At 46.9% G+C, this 18,423-nt stretch overlaps 2 protein-coding genes across 8 annotated transcripts in view; one reads left to right on the top strand and one right to left on the bottom strand.

Annotated features, from left to right (window-relative positions):
* DENND2A (DENN domain containing 2A) overlaps window positions 1–18,423 on the bottom strand; it is a 133,679-nt gene that overhangs the window by 26,379 nt on the left and 88,877 nt on the right. For all 5 annotated transcript variants that reach the window (XM_082693882.1, XM_082693883.1, XM_082693884.1 and 2 more), the window contains 6 exons: window positions 14,915–15,008; window positions 14,361–14,411; window positions 12,985–13,172; window positions 5,762–5,871; window positions 4,626–4,695; window positions 3,271–3,348 (listed from right to left, as the gene is read on the bottom strand). In XM_082693882.1, coding sequence (XP_082550008.1) covers window positions 3,271–3,348; window positions 4,626–4,695; window positions 5,762–5,871; window positions 12,985–13,172; window positions 14,361–14,411; window positions 14,915–15,008 — 591 coding nt within the window. The remainder of the gene's footprint in view (window positions 1–3,270; window positions 3,349–4,625; window positions 4,696–5,761; window positions 5,872–12,984; window positions 13,173–14,360; window positions 14,412–14,914; window positions 15,009–18,423) is intronic.
* Window positions 12,527–16,838, top strand: LOC309845676 (uncharacterized protein). 3 transcript variants are annotated; one of them, XM_082693969.1, is made up of 5 exons: window positions 12,527–12,940; window positions 13,571–13,736; window positions 14,668–14,806; window positions 15,859–15,961; window positions 16,150–16,838. In XM_082693969.1, the coding sequence occupies exons 2-5, from the start codon at window positions 13,709–13,711 to the stop codon at window positions 16,312–16,314; spliced, it is 435 nt and encodes a 144-aa protein (XP_082550095.1). In that variant the 5' UTR covers window positions 12,527–12,940; window positions 13,571–13,708; the 3' UTR covers window positions 16,315–16,838. The 3 variants fall into 3 exon arrangements, 2 of the variants coding, with proteins under 2 accessions (XP_082550095.1, XP_082550094.1); XR_014301405.1 differs by lacking the exon at window positions 12,527–12,940 and adding an exon at window positions 13,123–13,198 and having other exon boundaries at window positions 16,147–16,838; XM_082693968.1 differs by lacking the exon at window positions 12,527–12,940 and adding an exon at window positions 13,123–13,198.

Genomic DNA, 18,423 nt, shown 5'->3' with positions numbered 1-18,423 from the left:
AGCCTGCTTCTCCCTCTCTCTCTGCCTGCCTCTCTGCCTACTTGTGATCTCTGTGTGTCAAATAAATAAATAAAATCTTAAAAAAAAATCTAAATGCAAGACCCTCCATGATCTAGTTGTGTATCAAAGAGTTTAAATTAAAATACCATATATAATAATACCACATGTACCCATTGAACACTTGAAATAAGGCTAATCTTAACTGAAGTGTGCTATAAATGTAAAATCCTCAGTAGATTTCAGAATACAAAATTAAGAATGTAAAATATCAATGACTATTTGATTATATGTTGAAATAATAATATTTAGGATATATGGGTTAAATGAAATTTATTAAAATTAAAAAGATTTTATGTATAGTAGTTCCTCAAAAAAACCTAGAATTACTGTGATCCAGTAATTCCACATATATGGGTACATAGCTCAGAGATTTGAAAGCAGGGACTCCAATATCTGAATGGCCATGTTCACAGCAGCAAAACTCATGATAACTAAAATGCAGAAACAACACAAATATCCAACTACAGATAAACAGATATAGAAAAATGTGATACCTACAAATAACAGACTGTTACAATTCAGCCTTAAAAAGGAAGGAAATTCTGACATATGGTCCAATACAGATGAACCTTGAAGACAGATGCTAAGTGATAAGAGCCAGTGACAACAGGATAAATATATGATTCCATTTACATGAGATCCTGCAGTAGTGAGATTCATAGAGACAGAACGTAGAATGGTGGTTGCTAGGGCTAGGGAAAGAAGGGAACGGGGAATTAGTGTTCAATGGGTGCAGAGTTTCGATTCAGGGATATCAAACAATTCTGGAGATGGATGACGGTGACCGTTGCATACAGCATGAAAGAACCTAATGCTAATCAACTGTACACTTAAAAACGGCTACAGCAGGGGCACCTGGCCGGCTCAGTCAGTACAGTATGTGACGCTTGATCTCAGGGTTGTGAGTTCGAGCCCCAAGTTGGGTGTAGAGATTAGTTAAAAATAAAGACTTTTAAAAATGGCTAAAATAGTAACTCATGTTTATTTTAGCACAATAAAAAAATAATATAACAAAAAATTAGAAAGAGTCTTATGGCGGTGGGGAGGCAATTCAGGGAAAAATGTCTTAAAAGCCTGGTTAGGGGCTAATGAAGAAAGGATGAGGGACACTGAAGCAGAAGTGACACTGCACCAGTTCTAAGCCTGGGCCTTGGGAGGCCTGTCTCGTGTATTTCTGGTTGCCATCCTGGGCCTCTGCCTCAGCCACAAGAACTGCACGCCTGGGCCAGCTCACTGTCTAAGGAGGCTGACAGACATGTGGACGAGCCCCACTCTAGAGTGGCCTCCGACAGCAGAGATCGGCCAGTCTGGATCAGCCCACTCCCAGCCTACCCACAAGGCATGAGTGAGCCCAGTGGAAAAGAGCCAAGCCAAGCCCCAGCCGATCTGCGCATCTGGAAGAATAAATGACTGGTGCTTTAAGCCCCCGTGGTTTGTTACACGGCATGACTGGTGATATTTAATGAGATGCTTTTCTTCAGAGATTCTAAAGCTGTTCTTCTGGAAGAGGATCCCCTTCCCTTCCTCCTTCCTTCCTTCCCTTCCTCCCTCTCTCCATCCCCTCGTTCTTTGTTTCTGTTTTTTCATGTGGGGCTTAAACTCACAACCCTGAGATCAGGAGTCACAGGTTTTAGGGACTAGGCGAGCCAGGCACCCTGATTCCTTTCTCTGTACCAAAGGACACTATGTCATTTTAGTCATCCTTGTCCCTCACCTGGGAACAGCTCAAGTTTTAGAGATCGGTTTGCCAAAGCTCTGTTTCTGGCTCTAGCCAGCATATCTGCTATTTGGTCTTTGGCATGGCATCATACGACATTCTCACAATATCCCTGGTCACAGAAATGCCATGAAAACACAGAACTATGGGGCGCCTGGGTGGCTCAGTGGTTTGGGCTGCTGCCTTTGGCTCGCGTCATGATCTCAGGGTCCTGGGATCGAGTCCCACATCAGGCTCCCTGCTCCACAGGAAGCCTGCTTCCCTCTCTCTCTCTCTGCCTGCCTCTCTGCCTATTTGTGATCTCTGTCTGTCAAATAAATAAATAAAATCTTTAAAAAAAAAAAAAGAAAAAAGAAAACACAGAACTGTGCATCCCACGGTGTTAGTTCACATGCTTGTCATTCCCCGTCCGTGACAAACAATGGAGCTCAGGTCAATTCCAAAGTCACCACTGGATGCTGGGTTAACTCAGCTGTTTCACTTCTACCTTCCGACAGCATTTGTGCAAAAACAAAGGCTGTGACACAGCCTTATTTCCATGTTTAAATAATCCCCCGAGAGAGACCGGGGTGAGCAGAAATGCGAAACCGTCCTAGAGCCTGTAAGTGACCAACCTCCGTGTAAAAGGCTTATCACCCCAGTGGAGTAGAGGCAGGAACACAGATACATGGATACGATTCTTTATTTCTAACAGACTGGCACAGAAGCGCAAGTTCCACCAAGGCAAGTGATTACACTAGATCAGTACAGGTCAGGCTTCCTCTGAGAGTAAGTGGAGGGTGGGCAGGAGGAAGACACATTTCAGAATGCTTTTAGGAAGTGCTGTCTGCCATCTGAGGACAGTAGACATAGGACTTCAATTCTCCGAAACAAAGCTCAGACCGAAAATACAAGGTGAATTTAAAAACACATTATGGATTAGATACTCATGTCTGGTTAATGTAGGATATGAATATTGGATTGTACCTGATTTTGAGATTATCATCATACACAATAGTAATTAGCTCCCCTTGACCCACACAGATAGTGGGATGGACGAGCCAGCTCAGTCTGGCAACTCTTAGGTCTTGATACATTGGCTTCTCTTCTCCAAAAGAAGACGAGAGTAAGATTTGGATCCATTTAGAGCCCTACTACCACACACACACACAGAAGCTTGTACATCCATCCATCAGAGCGGCCTTTTTGTCATGAAAAAAGCGAATATGACAAAAGACAATGCTTGGAAGTAAGTAAAGCACAAGGGATATTCTGGGAAGATCCTCTGCAATCACCCTGACTCTCCCCACACCCCCTTTCTCTGGGCCCTGACCTTCACTGGCTCTCACTGCGGCACTCATGGCAGGAGAACACAGGAGGTGATGGGGGAGGAGAGGGAAGGAAACTATACTGGGATACGATTACACAAGTACCAGGAGTCAAGGTATTTCCTGTGTCCTCCCTGGCTCCGCCTTGCCTTCCCTTCTGCCCTCCTCTGAGGCCCAAGTCCTCACCTTTGAAAAGAGGCTGAAGCATCCCAGGCGGCTCACGATGCAGTAAACTTCAGGGAGACGCTTCCCTTTGCCACCAGGCTTTTGGGAGTGAAACAAGGAAATCATGAGTGTTACCATCTCAAAGTAGAGAACCAGACATTTTTAAGTGCCTACCATGTGCCAGATGTTTCTTCACTGCAGCTTCTGAGAATCCATTAGGTAAGAAGTTACCAACCCCATTTTATAAGTAGGGAGCACTTCTGGACATGGAGTATATACATTTATATTCTCCTGAAGTGACCAAATCAAGGGCGTGTGCGCATAGTAGGTGCTCAATATGGCTTATGGAACCAAAAAGGAGGCCTAACTTGTTTACCCCAATCCCTGTGGCTCCTCTTAAGGAGTTATGTTGAAACCAAATGTAGTTTATTATAATGGTAATTCCAAATCAGAAATTATTTCTGAACATCCTTTTTGGAAACTGCATTTTAGGCTAATTTTCAAACCATTTAAGTGAAAATCAATCTCAATATGTCAAAGTAATTACATCCCCAAACCTTATTATCCCACTTAACTTTTTAGAAATTATTATCCCTGCTTTTTATTCACTAATTCATTCAATAAATATTTACTGGATACCTACTACATGCTGTGCATCGTCTTGACTCTAAATTATATCAGTTTATTTTGAAGATTCAAATACTCTCAGTGGAAAATGATTTGCTCTTACTAAAGATTTTCAAAAGAATGGGTCTCAAGGGGCGCCTGGGTGGCTCAGTGGGTTAAGCCGCTGCCTTCGGCTCGGGTCATGATCTCAGAGTCCTGGAATCGAGCCCCGCATCGGGCTCTCCACTCAGCGGGGAGCCTGCTTCCTCCTCTCTCTCTCTGCCTGCCTCTCTGACTACTTGTGATCTCTGTCAAATAAATAAATGAAAATCTTAAAAAAAAGGGGGGGGCTAGCATGATCCTTTCATTGGATTACAATCCTGACTCCTACTGGTGACTGTTCTGAAGAGCACGTTCTTGAAGGATCTATAGCATGAACAACAGAACTATCCTTCTTTGGTCCTTAGCAACCATTATGAATGTGTGCGCTAGAAGCTCTCTGGGCCTGTCTAGCACGTTTTATTAGAAAGAACATTTGGCTTAAGGACAGAAAGTTCTTCTACAGGGAAAATAACGGAGGAAGTATTTTCTTTCTAAAGGAGATGGAGTTCTAGTTCCTTCCTACCAGTAAGATTGTGATGAACCCCCAAATCTTTTTTAACTCTGCTGATGAACCTGTCACGCTTCCTTCCTCTTCTCTTGTGGCACACCGCGAAGCCCCAGACCCAGCACTGCCCAGAGCCCTGGCGGGCCAACAGTAGTGTACTAACCAGTAGTCTTCGGCAGTAACCGAACCGTCTGCTCCCATCTTCTCCAGTTAAGACAAATGAGAAGGTTTCGCTGAGGTCGGGGAAACAAAAGTGCATTACATAGCAAAACAAAACAAGACACCTGGCAAAGAGCAATCTGGGGACATTCTGGAGGGGGCTGGCAGAAAGGGCTGCTCCCTGTCCTGTCTGTCCATCTCTGTGCAGGAGCTCTGTGCGTCTGTGGTTTTGAAATCTGTGCCAGGAAGAGGGAAGCTCTCCCAAAAAGCTCCAAAAAAGCTTGGGGGCAAAGGGAAGCGTCTCCCTGAAGTTTACTGCACCGTCTGCCTGGGATGCTTCAGCCTCTTTTCAAAGCTGAAGACTTGGGCCTCAGAGGAGGGTGGAGGGACACCTCCAGTGTCCCTGCACCCTGAGAGGATGTGGTCTCTTAGCGTTCAGCACCCAAGCCGTCCCGTCGCTGCGGAGCATCGCTTGGGATGCTGCCCTCTGTGAGCTCAAAGGTGTGATGGTATCCGCTGCTCCAGGGACGTGATTCAGTGCAAGAACAGCCAAAGAGACGGACAGTTCTGTGTCCCTCTTGGAACTGCCTCTGGGGTGATCCTTCCTGAGAACTGTCTCCTTTGGCCCTCGAGGGGCTCGGACTGCCCTGAGAGACTGCCGAGCCTCAAACACAGGATAAGCAGCTCCCTGAGTTTGGTCAGTCTCTGGAACACCTGATAAAATGATACGGGTATCCAACAACCTGGTTAAAGCAGGAACACTGTCAGGATCTCACAGCTGGATGGGCCGCTATTAAATGTTTCCAGAGCATGGACAAGGAAGGGAGCTAGGCGATGCTCCTCTAGCTTCTCCTAGACCAAGAATTACTTTGCCCTTTACAGAGGCTTATGAACCAAACATATGCCCCCACTGAGTGAGAGGCCTGGGAATCTGCGTAGCTAGTAAGTCAGTTCTTCTCTTCAGGGATGTTTTAAAACAGAGGTGGGGGTCATCTCTCGCCTGGGGGCCATCTCTCGCCTGGGGCCGGCCCATCAGGCTGGGTGGCAGCAAGACTGATCTATGGCGTCTGTCCTCTCCGACACCCTCCCTGGTTCTTGCCTTAGCCTTTGGGGGTGTGGAAAGGAGAAGCCAGCTCGTACCTGGTAAATTGCTGGACGGGAGCCCAATCCTTGGCATCGGGGAAGCAGAACTGAGGAATGGCCTTCAGCTGGTCCTCAGCCTCTCTCATGAACTTGAAAGACCTTTCCAACTGCAGGGAGAAGAGTGAGAGAAGGTTGGGGAATAAAGCCCAGCATGGGGGAGAGAGGCAGACGCTTGCAAAACCACACGTTCCGCCTTCCCACTGGTGAGACCACCACCTTAACCTCAAGAAGGGTCTGCAGCTCAGTCTGCTGGGGCCTTTGTTTTCCAGGGCACTGTCAACTCTAGGCTTCTGGGAGAAGTCAGGAGAAAACAAAATCATGTGTTTTATTTATTTATTTGTCAGAGAGAGAGAGCAAACGCAGGCAGAGTGGCAGGCAGAGGCAGACAGAGAAGCAGGCTTCCTGCTGAGCTAGGAGCCTGATGCGGGACTCGATCCCAGGATCCTGGGATCATGACCTGAGCCAAAGGCATCGGCTTAACCAACTGAGCCACCCAGGCATGGGAAGCCTGTTTCTCCCTCTCCCACCGCCCTGCTTGTGTTCCCTCTCTCACTGTGTTTCTCTATCAAATTATTAAATAAAATCGTAAAAAAATATAATATTCTTGATGTCTAACATTCTGGAATGTAACTATTTTATTTTGTAATTTTTTGTATATTGCATATTTTGTGGACTATAACTTTTTTATTTTTCATTATTTTTTAAAAGATTTTATTTACTTATTTGACACACAGAGAGAGAGAGAGAGAGCGTGGGAGAGCACAAGCAGGGGGAGTGGCAGAGAGAGAGGGAGAAGCAGGCTCCCTGCTTAGCAGGGATGTGCGACTGGATGCCAGGATTCTGGGATCATGACTTGAGCCAAAGGTGGAACCTTAACCAACTGAGCCACCCAGGTACCCCTCGGCTATAAAAATAATATTAATTATTATTATGTATTTGGCAGAGAATGACACAGCGAGAGAGGGAACACAAGCAGGATGAGTGGGAGAGGGAGAAGCAGGCCTCCCACTGAGCAGGGAGCCCCAATGCGGGGCTCAATCCTAGGACCCTGGGATCCCAACCTGAGCTGAAGGCAGATGGTTAATGACTGAGCCACTGAGATGCCCCTGGACTATGACTATTTTAATCAATAAGGAAAAAGTGTCAAAACAATCCCCTTCAGGGCACCTGGGTGGCTCAGTGGGTTAAGCCGCTGCCTTCGGCTCAGGTCATGATTTCAGGGTCCTGGGATCGAGTCCCGCATCGGGCTCTCTGCTCAGCGGGGAGCCTGCTTCCTCCTCTCTCTCTCTGCCTGCCTCTCTGCCTACTTGTGATCTCTCTCTGTCAAGTAAATAAATAAAATCTTTAAAAAAAAAAAAAAAACAATCCCCTTCAAACAGGAGATTTATGAAGTCTGCAAGGCAGAGCCTTGAATCTGGTCTTCCAACCTCTGGGCCCCTGAAAGCTGCGCTTCCTTGATCCAGACAGAGACATTTTACAACACTTCTTAGCGAATACATCCAGTTAAATTACATTATACAGTAAACTACAATTCATTTCAATGTCCTTGACTGTCAGAACCAAAAGGAAGCTAGTCATCTTCCACTGTCACATTCTTATTTCAGAGATAAGGAAATAGCCCTGACATGCTAAGTGATTTGTCCATGGTCACACAGCTGGTGTGGAATCTAGCTAGAGATGGCTTTTTTTTTTTTTTTTTTTTACTTTTATTGATTTTTTTTTTTAAGAGAGACAGAGTAGTCGGGAGGAGCAGAGGGAGAGGGACAAGCAGACCCTTTGTTAACTGTGGAGCCCGAAGCAGGGCTTGATCCCATGACCCTGAGATCATGACCTGAACTGTAATCAAGGTCGGATGCTCAACTGAGCCACCCAGGTGCCCCCTAGGGGCACTCAATCCTGAAGTGCCAGGATTGAGCCCTGCATGGGGCCCTTTGCTCAGCAGGGAGCCTGCTTCTCCCTCTCCTTCTGCCCCCTCCCTGCTCATGCTCCTGCACTCTCTCTCTCAAATAAATAAATAAAATCTTAAAAAAAAAAAGCAAACCCAGGGAGGAACAAAATAAAACAAGATGGGATCAGGAAGCAGACAAACCATGAGACTCAATCTCACAAAACAAACTGAGGGTTGCTGGGGGATTCGGGGGGATAGGGCTAGGGTGGCTGGGTTATGGTAATTGGGGAGGGTATGTGCTATGGTGAGTGCTTTGCATTGTGTAAGACTGATGATTCACAGACCTGTAACCCTGAAGCAATTAATACATTATATTTTAATAAAACAAACAAACAGGGGTGCCTGAGTGGCTCAGTGGGTTAAGCCTCTGCCTTCGGCTCAGGTCATGGTCTCAGGGTCCTAGGATCAAGCCCCACATTGGACTCTCTGCTCAGCGGGGAGCCTGCTTCCCCCCTCTTGCTGCCTGCTTCTCTGTCTACTTGTGACCTCTGTCAAATAGATAAATAAAATATTTTAATAAAAACAAAAAACAGAATCAGCTTAGAAAGTATGATAAGAGACTATACCTAAAGCCATGTGCTTACTGAACTGTGAATGAACGGAAGTCTGTGTTTTGCACCCCATTCTGTGGACCCGCTGAAACAACGTGTGTATCTGACAACACTGTACACTGTAGACTTGGGCATGTCGGGAGAGTGGATTTTATGTGATGTATTTTTGTGCCACATTAAAAATGAAGCACTTTAGTTTCAAGTTTAGGAAACAAAAAGGAATAATTAGTAGTGTTTCTTATTTTTTAAATTTTTATTTATTTCATTTTTTATTTTTTAAAGACCTTATTTATTTATTTGACAGAGATCACAAGTAGGCAGAGAGGCAGGCAGAGAGAGTGGAGGAAGCAGGTTCCTGGTTGAGCAGAGAGCCCAATGAGGGGCTCGATCCCAGGACCCTGGGATCATGACCCAAGCCGAAGGCAGAGGCTTTAACCCACTGAACCACCCACGTGCCCCAGTAATTAGTGTTTTTAAAAATAAATGTGTACTTCTAATGTGTTGGGAAGAATTGCTGGCTCTGTTGTTGTTTGTTCTTTTTTTTTTTTTTTAAGATTTTATTTTCTTATTTGACAGAAAAAGAGATCACAAGTAAGCTGAGAGGCAGGAGGGGGTTGGGGGAGCAGGCTCCCTGCTGAGCAGAGAGCCCAATGGGGGGCTCAATCCCAGGACCCCGAGACCATGACCTGAGCCGAAGGCAGAGGCTTGACGCACTGAGCCACCCAGGCGCCCCTGTTGTTTGTTCTTGACAGGCTTATACTTGTTAACTTTTCTTTACAAAGAGTTAAAAATAAACTATGCTCAAGTTACCTTCAGTAATTTGATGTACCAATATTTGAAGTAAGTGGAGCCTGAATTTCTCAGGTTAGAAAACTGTAATTACTGTCTAACCTAAATTTTTTCTGTAATATTTTCCATCAATTTCTTATTTTGTCTCTCAGGGCTTGCCATTGACCTTCACCTCAAAGCAGCTTTGCACATAGCTTCTGACGTCTGCAGACCAGCAGCACTGCTGAATGCCTCCCAGGGGATCCACAAGTCTTCTCCAGGACACCAAATGTCAAAGAGGGGAGGTCTCTAAAGAGAGTGCCCAAAGGAATAAAGCACTGGGCTGATTTTTTTTTTTTTTTTCAATTTTAAAACCTACTCTAGTATGCTTCCCCTTAGGCTACAGCAAATATAATTAAAGCTGCTGCTAATATTGATGGTTGAGACAACTATCAATGAATGAAACACAGCCACCATTTACAGACTTAAGCCAATCAGTAACTGTCCTTTGGTTTTCCCTCCTTCAGAATCAGTAGTCACTATCTCTTTTCTATATAATGAGTTCTCTCTTCCATCCATGACCCAGAAGATTCCAACTGGTCCTGGAGCAGTTTTTGAGTTGATAATTCACTAGCTCAGACTGTTGCCAAAACAATAATTTTGATTGCCCTTGGACAGTCTCCCAGGGGAGCGAATACTGGTGTAGTTGTTGGAAGGGGTCATTTATCACCACAAAGGGAAGAGCCATAAAAAAGACAAAGGGAAAGAACAGGGACATTTCTCCACAATGGAAACCACTAGAGAACTGCAGAGAATGCCCTGTAGGGAAGCAAGTTACAGCACTTTTTTTTTTTTACATGGCCCACCTCTCTGATCACATGCATGACACACAAAAATACATATGTACCCACATCTGCCTATGTGTGTACATACATACAACTCCTATGTGCTGTCATCAACATAGGAGTTATCGACCCATATGGGTACATATGTGCTCTCAAATGCACACACACTCATTTACAGGAAGTGAGACAGAGCTGTCTGTCACAAATACAAGCAATAAAACGAGCCAGAAGGGGCGCCTGGGTGGCTCAGTGGGTTAAGCCACTGCCTTCGGCTCGGGTCATGATCTCAGGGTCCTGGGATCGAGTCCTACATCGGGCTCTCTGCTCAGCAGGAAGCCTGCTTCCTCCTCTCTCTCTCTGCCTGCCTCTCTGCCTACTTGTGATCTCTCTATGTCAAAATAAATAAATAAAATCTTAAAAAAAAAAAAAGAGCCAGAAAATTTCCCAGTTTCCATGAACTGTCATAAAGGTAATTACACGTGTCCAGCATTTAGTGGAACAAGGCAGGCATGATCTCTAGTGTGCAAATATGAAGAGTAAGTCTTGGTCAAGGTGACCACAGAAGTGGGGGATAAAACTCATGAAAGGAGTAGAAAGAGGGAGGAAAGTTTCTTCTGATAGAGAAAAGGCAAGAAGATATGATATAGCCTAATCCGCAAAAAATGCATGTATAGAATGGTCACAAAACCTTCAAAATATGTATCCAAAAAACACTGGCAACAAGATACATTTCCAATGGAAAGAGATTGGTTAAACAGCTCAGGACATACCCATATAACAGAGCTTTATATAATTTTTAAAATAATGCTTTAGAATTTATATTAAATAAGTTTTGGGGCACCTGGGTGGCTCAGTGGAAAGCCTCTGCCTTCAGTTCAGGTCATGATCTCTGGGTCCTGGGATCAAGCCCCGCTTCAGGCTCTCTGCTCAGCAGGGAACCTGCTTCCCCTTCTCTCTCTGCCTGCCTCTCTGCCTACTTGTGATCTCTGTCAAATAAATAAATAAAATCCTTTAAAAAATTGTTAAAAAAATAATAATAAGTTTCTAGGGGCACCTGGGTGGCTCAGTGGATTGGGCTTCTGCCTTCAAATTAGGTCATTATCTCAGGGTCCTGGGATTGAGCCCTGCATTGGACTCTTTGCTCAGCAGGGAGCCTACTTCCCTCTCTCTGCCTGCCTCTCTGCCTACTTGTGATCTCTGTCCGTCAAATAAATAAATACATAAAAAATGTGTTTCTAAATAATGATACATTTACAAAACGTGATACAAGAATTATACAATATATAACACCAGTTTTGTCAGAAAACTACGCTATGAGAAAAGTCTGGGAGAAAACATAATAAAATGCTAAGTTTGATGAGGAGTGGGATTATAGATGACTTTTTCTTGATACATTTCCAGATTGGTCCCCTTTCCAACAATGACCATACAAGTTTCTGCTCAAAAGAAGTTTTTTTTTTTAAAGATTTTATTTATTTACTTGACAGACAGAGATCACAAGTAGGCAGGGGCGGGGGGCGGGGGGGGGGGAAGCAGGCACCCTGCTGAGCGGAGAGCCCAATGCGGGTCTCCATCCCAGGACCCTGAGATCATGATCTTAGCCAAAGGTAGAGGCTTTAACCCACTGAACCACCCAGGTGCCCCTCAAAAGAAGTTTTAATGTGGATGTGTAAGAGCCTGGGGATTCGAGGTTGGAAACTACAAGCATTTAATAATTATGGAGATTTATTCATTAATTCATGAATTAATGCCTTTGTTCCTGAAACACTGATTAAATATTGCCATGTGTATAACATTGTGCTAGGCCCTGAGGGAAGTAAACAGGATAAAAAACAGTCACTCATGCCTTGGTGCTTGCTTCGTGTGGGCTTCAACTAAATGTGGGCATATCTGTGGGGCGCCTGGGTGGCTCAGTCAGTTAATGGTCCAACTCTTGATTTCAGCTCAGGTCATGATCTCAGGGTTGTAAGATCAAGCCCTGCGTCGGGCTCTGCTTTCAGCAGAGTCTGCTTGAGATTCTCTCTCTCCCTCTGCACCCCCTTCTCTTTCTCTCCCCAGAAAATAAATAACATATTTTTGAAATAAATAAATGTGGGCATACCTATAGTATTAGGGTTTTCAGGGGATCACCCCTGGAGGTCAGCTAAAGGCAGTGAATATAGCCAGTTAGGAGGGCTGATGCCTGTGGCTTACTTCAATTACACACCTTCCGTCTCAAATTCCAAGGACAGGACTTGATTGCTGCACTAGACCACATGGGCAGCACAGGATGCTGGCCCAGGAAAGGAGGAGACCTAGGCCTCTGTAGATATTGGGATTATGCATGGCTGGGCAGCAAAGGGAGGCCCCTGAGGGGACCAGGTCATGTCCTCCCTCCCCTCTTCTTGCCTCTGAGCACCCTCACTGTAGGAACTATGCTTACAGTGTCACATTCTACCTCATGAGTCTTTGTATGCTTATCTTTTGCCCTCCTGTCAGAGTGTGAGCCTCTTGAGGACAGCAAACACATTTTGCTTGTTTCTGTAGTGATGCGGCCAAGCAGAAAACAGCTTGAATGTAATAAGGTCTCAGTAAATTCTGGTTAGGCTGAATAGAGCCTCTTTAATCCTGAGGCCAAAGCCTAAAAACAATTTCTACATTATTGGTCATGCCATTTTAGGCTTTGCTGAGGGCCACTCCACAAACCGTGTTAGAACAGAACAGGACTCTCGTGCACACACCCGGAGGGTACATGGTACGCGTACAGATGTTCAGCATGGACACAAACATAGCCCTCCCTGGGAAGAGCTGTGTGGCTGGTGGGAAAGAGGCTTCTGGGACAGCTGGGGAAGAGATACGGCTGGACAAGGAGACAGGGAGGATGATGAGGATGGCACGGCCGGCAGAGTCACCACAGGAAGTGAGTAAGTGTTTTTGTCTGTACTTTGAGTCTGAATACCTCATCTCCTGGGACCTCCCAAATTCTCAAGCAGCAGCTTTTTTGTTTGCTATACCCTACTGAGGACTCATGGTCCAAGACTGTAGACACCGAGCGCTCCTCAGACTCCCGCACCGCCCGGAAACCGTGAGTCCCAACAAGATGGCATGAGGGCTGTGGCCACCCTGTACCTTGAGCGGGAACTGCTGGGTGAGCTCTGGCACGTACGCAGCCCCGGCCTGCTTCTTGTGCAGGGACACGACCACAAAGTACTCGAACAGCTGCCTCTGCTGGTACTCCGTGAGCTCCCGGTCCAGGGAGGGGTATCTGGGAGCGTGCTTCAGGCGGGACTTCACATTGACCAGGCGCTGGCTGTGAGCTGGGGAAGAGGACAGGGAGCGCCTGGTGCGACTCTTTCCAACGTGGAACTGCACAGATCCGTGACAGCTTGTGTGGTTCCCAGCCCAGAGTACCCCTTCCCGTTCCCCAAAAGTGTTCCCACATTTAACAAATGTGTAGGAAACTCTTTGTTTGGGGTCCTTGCCCCACTTCGGGGAGGAGCAACACCAGGGTTCGGGTCCTTGCCAGGCTTCAGGCAGGAGCAACACCATTAGCCGCCAGGCTAATGGGGCTGCGGAAGCCTGGAACGCGGGGCTCTGCTCTGCCATGGGTTAGCTGGGTGGACTTGGGGCAGCGGCTTGAGTCATCCTTGTGGCCCTCTGTCAGATGGGGTGGGGACACTGACGTCTCCCCTCACACATTCCCTTCATCTTTCAGTTTGTGAGATGTGACAAAATCCAGACCACAGAGCTCTGAGAGTGGGGGCATTTTGTCATCATCTGCATGACAGACCCGGCGGAGCCATGACTAACTCGGGAGCTCCCGCCACCTTCCCTCCTGCGGTTGTTCTCTGTGATGGAAAAGAGCTTGCTTCGTCCTAGAGGTGGGCCAGAGAGCAGCTGGGGGGAGACATGAGTGAAGCAGGGCAGCTGACCGGACAGGTGCCCTCACCTCACTCCGCAGGCCTGGACTATGGCTCTCTTGGGCTACCCCCTGTGGTCTGAGAAATTGTGGAAAACTCACTAAGGCCTAGACCAAGGTCACCAAATTTACTTCTACAGACACCAACTACTTCAGTGACTTCACTTGACAGATGAGGAACTAGAGGCCCTGAGATCATTAAGTGATCGCCTGTTCTTTTAGCAGTTTTCACAGGAGTAGGACAAGAGCCCAGGTATCTAGAACCCCAGGCCAGCAGCGCTATAGTTTCCAGGTGTGGAAAACTCCTGTAATGGAAAGGCACGGGGAAGGGCTACTGTGTTAGTAGCCCCCCTGCGTCTCTGGACCCACAGGCTCAGGGACCGAACAGGCCCATGCTGGTCATGCTCAGGACGGACCTACCCCCACACACCCTGTGGGTCCCCCTGTCCCCTTAGACATTCACACCTTGCCCTACGAGCTCCTGCAAGGACGCTCTGTGCCTTCCCTCACATTAAGCAGGAAGGGCCATCTCGGTAGCTCCCCAGCCCCCTCCCCCCGTGCCCTGCACCGCAGCGGGTCTTCTCACCTTTCAGCTTCTCTTCCGTGTCACTGTCAGACTCACTGTTCTCATCTGTCACTAGACAGAAAAACAAACAAACAAAAAATGGCAACAGGAAGAAAGTCTTTCTAATACAGGAAACTTTTTGTATGAAATGACCCATATCCAAGATTTCTACTTCAGAGGGGCTATTTTCTTTCTGTCGATTTAGATGTAATAGATAAAGGATGTCTTCGTCCAACTAAATGCAATTTCCAAATTAATGTGGCTCTAGTTCAGATGGTACTTATATCCAGTAATAGAGCAGATACTGATTCCTTTTATGTCCCCGAAGCAAAGAAGGCGGTCCCCACGGTGAGCTCAGAGCTCTCAGCTCTGGGCTGGATTGACGGACAGACAGTGAAAGAGGACCAGAGGACGCACCACCAGGCTGAGCTCCTTCCCAGCTCTTCGCTGCTGCAGGGCAACAGGAGGTATTTACAAAGCACCAACTTGGTCTCCTGTTTGGTGAGCCAGCCCAGAACAACAGGGAGCCTCTTTTCACATTGTGGGGGGAGCTGGGGCGATGGCGGGGGCTCTACCTTTTCCTGAGTTGCTCTCCATTGACTGGGACAGCCTCTTCACGCGTTTCTTTCCTCTCCGGGCCTCATAAATGGCATTGATTCGCAACACCAGCTGCCAGACACCGGGAGAAGAAAAGCCAGTGTTAGCAGCTTCCTCTCCATGTGCAGCTGGGGTTTCTTTGCTGCTCATTCTTCTCTGGGACCATGGACGGTGGGGGGAAAGAAGGAGGGAGGGGCCATTTCCCAATGGTCCACTGGCATCTTTCAACTATTCTTTTCCACCAGACAGGAACGTGACTTTTGAGAACACTAAAGGAGGCTGCCAGCCTCACTGATGTATGGACGGGTGATGTCTAAATACACTAACACATACAGCTGAGACACAGGGAGATGATTTCATTGGCTAATCATGGGATGGCTGCTCCCCCTCCATGCTTTGATGTCTCTGCGGTTTGGAAGCAGCCTTTGCTCCCCCCAGGAAAAAACAAACAAACAAACAAAAACCAAAAATAAAACCTCCCAGGCAGGGCCCCTTCTGTCGGAACAGTGCCAAAGACCATCTGAGCAGCACTGGGCAGCAAGGGGGCAAGGGGATTATGGGGGATTTTGAGTTCTAGCTTGGAACTTCATGGTCGTGCCCTGCACCCAGCAGACCCAGCACATCCCCTCTGGCAGGGGAGCGCTCATCCACACTCAGGGAGGCCTTTCATAATCTCCCGGGCTGCTCAGCAGACCCCACCACTCAGCAGCACATTTTCCAGGCTGACTCTAGCAGACCCATCTGGTGACGGAAGCCCTGCAGCACTTCCCACCAGGCTTCACAGCACCACCTGCACATTTCAAGAGTGGAAGCTTCCTGGGCTCCACCTGGTTGCGAGAAAGGGAAGTCTACCCATGCACAGCTGAGACAAACCAACTCGGGATTTTAATTAAATTAATTAATTAAAGTTTATTTTCTTTAGTAATCTCTACACCCAACGTGAGGCTTCGAAGGCCCGAAGCCATGACTCCAAGATCAAGAGCCATACACTCCTCCGAGTGAGCCAGCCAGGTGCCCCCCAACAGGTGATTTGAAAGGGGAGCTGGGTTTGAGAGCTGCCTTGACAAGTTTATATTCTTTTTGGCCATGGAAGAACTGGAGAGAGGATGGGCAGTAGTAAACTGGGCGATGGGCACGCAGGTGGGTGCGGTGGGTTAGCTGCTGCCAATCCCTGTCTCCACCCTCTGCTTCTCTGTCCCACTGCCTGAAGTAGCTCACCAGCTCCTCGCCACAGGCCAGAGCGCTGGACCACCAGTGGAGGAAGGTGGCTCACCCTCCGGGTCTCCTTGTGGTGGGGCCTGGGCCCCGGCCCTCCAGTTCTGCAGACTACGACACTGCCCTGCCATATCCTTGGTCAGCCACATCCTCTGGGTCCTGACAGGTGGCCCAGCCCTGGCCCTGCCAGTTCTCGTTGTGTCCTCATCCCCAACCCAGTGCTGGCTTTGCCTTGAATCTGAATGACGTGCCTTCACCACCAAATCCCTGCCATGTGGCCATTATTTATGTTTGATCTTAGGAACCGGCCAGTTCCCTGGAGTTCACACCACTGAGCCAGCCCTCTTTTCCTTTTACACACGTCCTAACCACTGGAATATTGACGCTAACCCCATTCCCCATGGAAGAAGACAAGGCATACGTGAGATGTTAGTATTATTCACAACAGCCAGGAAATGAAAACATCCCAGTGTCAATCAAGGGATGAATGGGTAAACGTGATGTGGCACGTACACACAGTGGAATATCATTTAGCCTTCAAGAGGAAGGGCATTCGGACACATGCTCCAACATAAATGAAACCCGAGGACGTTCTGCTAAGAAAAATCAGTCAGTCATAAAAGGACAAATACTGTACGATTCCATTTACAGGAGGTACCTGGCACAGGCACATTCATAGAGACAGAAAGTGGGAGGGTGGTTGCCAGAGGCGGGGGGAGGGCAGAACGCAGAGTTTCTGTCCAGGGAGATGAGCAGTTCTGGAGATGGATGCTGGTGACCGGCTGGATAACAGTGTAGATAGATGCACTAATGCTACTGAACTGTATGCTTAAAAATGGTTGAAATGGCAGTTTTTATGTTATATATATTTATTTACCACAATTTAAAAATATATAAATAAACAAATGAGTTATTAGGTCAAATTGTGGTTCTTCTGGGAGGAGAATTTTTGGACCCATTCGGCCTCCTCTCACCCCATATCCAATGAACCAGAAAGAAGGCTGCTAAGATAGAGGTAACACCCTTCCACTTACTAAAATGCAGTAAACACTGGAATTGAGTTCCGCACAGGTGGGCATCTTGGTCACTTCTGTTTGCTGCTTGATGACAGTCCCTGTATGAGCTGGAACAGTGCCCAGCACATGGTAGGTACTCAACAAGTATCTGTTGATTGTGAATTTGTTGGATGAATACTAAGCGTCCCCTATGTACAAGGGGTTTTGCTAGAAGCTGGGGGGTGTGGTAAAAAGATGTATGGGACACGGCCTCCATTCTCAGGGAGTCTACAAGCTTACAGGAAGGACCAAGATGCATTCGTAGCTATCATACAAGACAGTTTCTGAGTGCCATGTGGGTAGTATAAATGATGTGACAGAGAACATTCCTCTCACTTTAAATCAGTTCACGGAATAAGTGGAAGCCATATATACACCACTCAATAAATCTTTGTTCCTTTTTTTTTAGAGATTTTATTCACTTATCAGAGAGAGAGAGAGTGCACAAGCAGGCAGAGCCAGAGAGAGAAGCAGGCTCCCCGCCCAGCAAGGAGCCTGATGCGGGACTCATCCCAAGACACTGAAATCAAGACCTGAACCGAAGGCGCAGCCCAACCGAATGAGCTACCCACGTGTCCCTCTTTGTTCATTTTTATTTAAAAAATTTTCCCCCGAGAGCAAAGCTTTAAACATGCTCTCACATAATTGTACTTGAACAGGAGTTAAGTTTTGTTGTTTCTGTACTAGGGGGCACCTGGATGGCTCAGTAGGTGAAGTGCCAATTATTTTTTTTTCTTTTTTCTTTTTAAAGATTTTATTAATCTTTAAAAAGAAAGAGAGAGAAAAAAAGAGAGAGACTATGCACAAGCAGGGGGAGTGGCAGAGTGAGAGGGAGAAGCAGGCTCCCCACTGAGCAAGGAGTCCTATGTGGGACTTGATTCCAAGACCCTGGGATCATGACCTGAGCTAAAGGCAGATGCTTAACCAACTGCGCCACCCAGGTGTCCCTACATGTCGATTCTTGATTTTGGCTCAGGTCATGACCTCGGGGTCGGGGGCGGGGGGGGATCCAGCCCCACGTTGGGCTTCACGCTCAGCAGGGCGTCTGGTTTAGATTCACTCTCTCTGTGCCCCACCCCCACGTGCTTGCTCTCTCTCACTCTCTCAAATAAATAAATAGAATCTTAAAAGAAAAAAAGAAAAAGAATCACTTACTCAAACTCAGAGTTATGTTAAAGCTCTTTTAACCCAACAGCTAATTCATTTGATTATCCCTG

This window comes from Mustela nivalis (genome assembly GCF_964662115.1).
Source record: "Mustela nivalis genome assembly, chromosome: 12".
NCBI lineage: Eukaryota > Metazoa > Chordata > Mammalia > Carnivora > Mustelidae > Mustela > Mustela nivalis.
This window is presented reverse-complemented; position numbering and strand designations above follow the sequence as displayed.

What these genes read in the sequence shown, in the direction of transcription:
- LOC309845676 (XM_082693969.1), top strand. Translation starts at nt 13,709, where the DNA reads ATGGAAAAGAGCTTGCTTCGTCCTAGAG. An exon ending in CTGCTGCAGGGCAACAGGAG is followed by an intron (nt 14,807 to 15,858) that starts GTATTTACAAAG and finishes TATTTTCTTTAG; the next exon opens with TAATCTCTACACCCAACGTG. An exon ending in AGCCAGGTGCCCCCCAACAG is followed by an intron (nt 15,962 to 16,149) that starts GTGATTTGAAAG and finishes TGCCTGAAGTAG; the next exon opens with CTCACCAGCTCCTCGCCACA.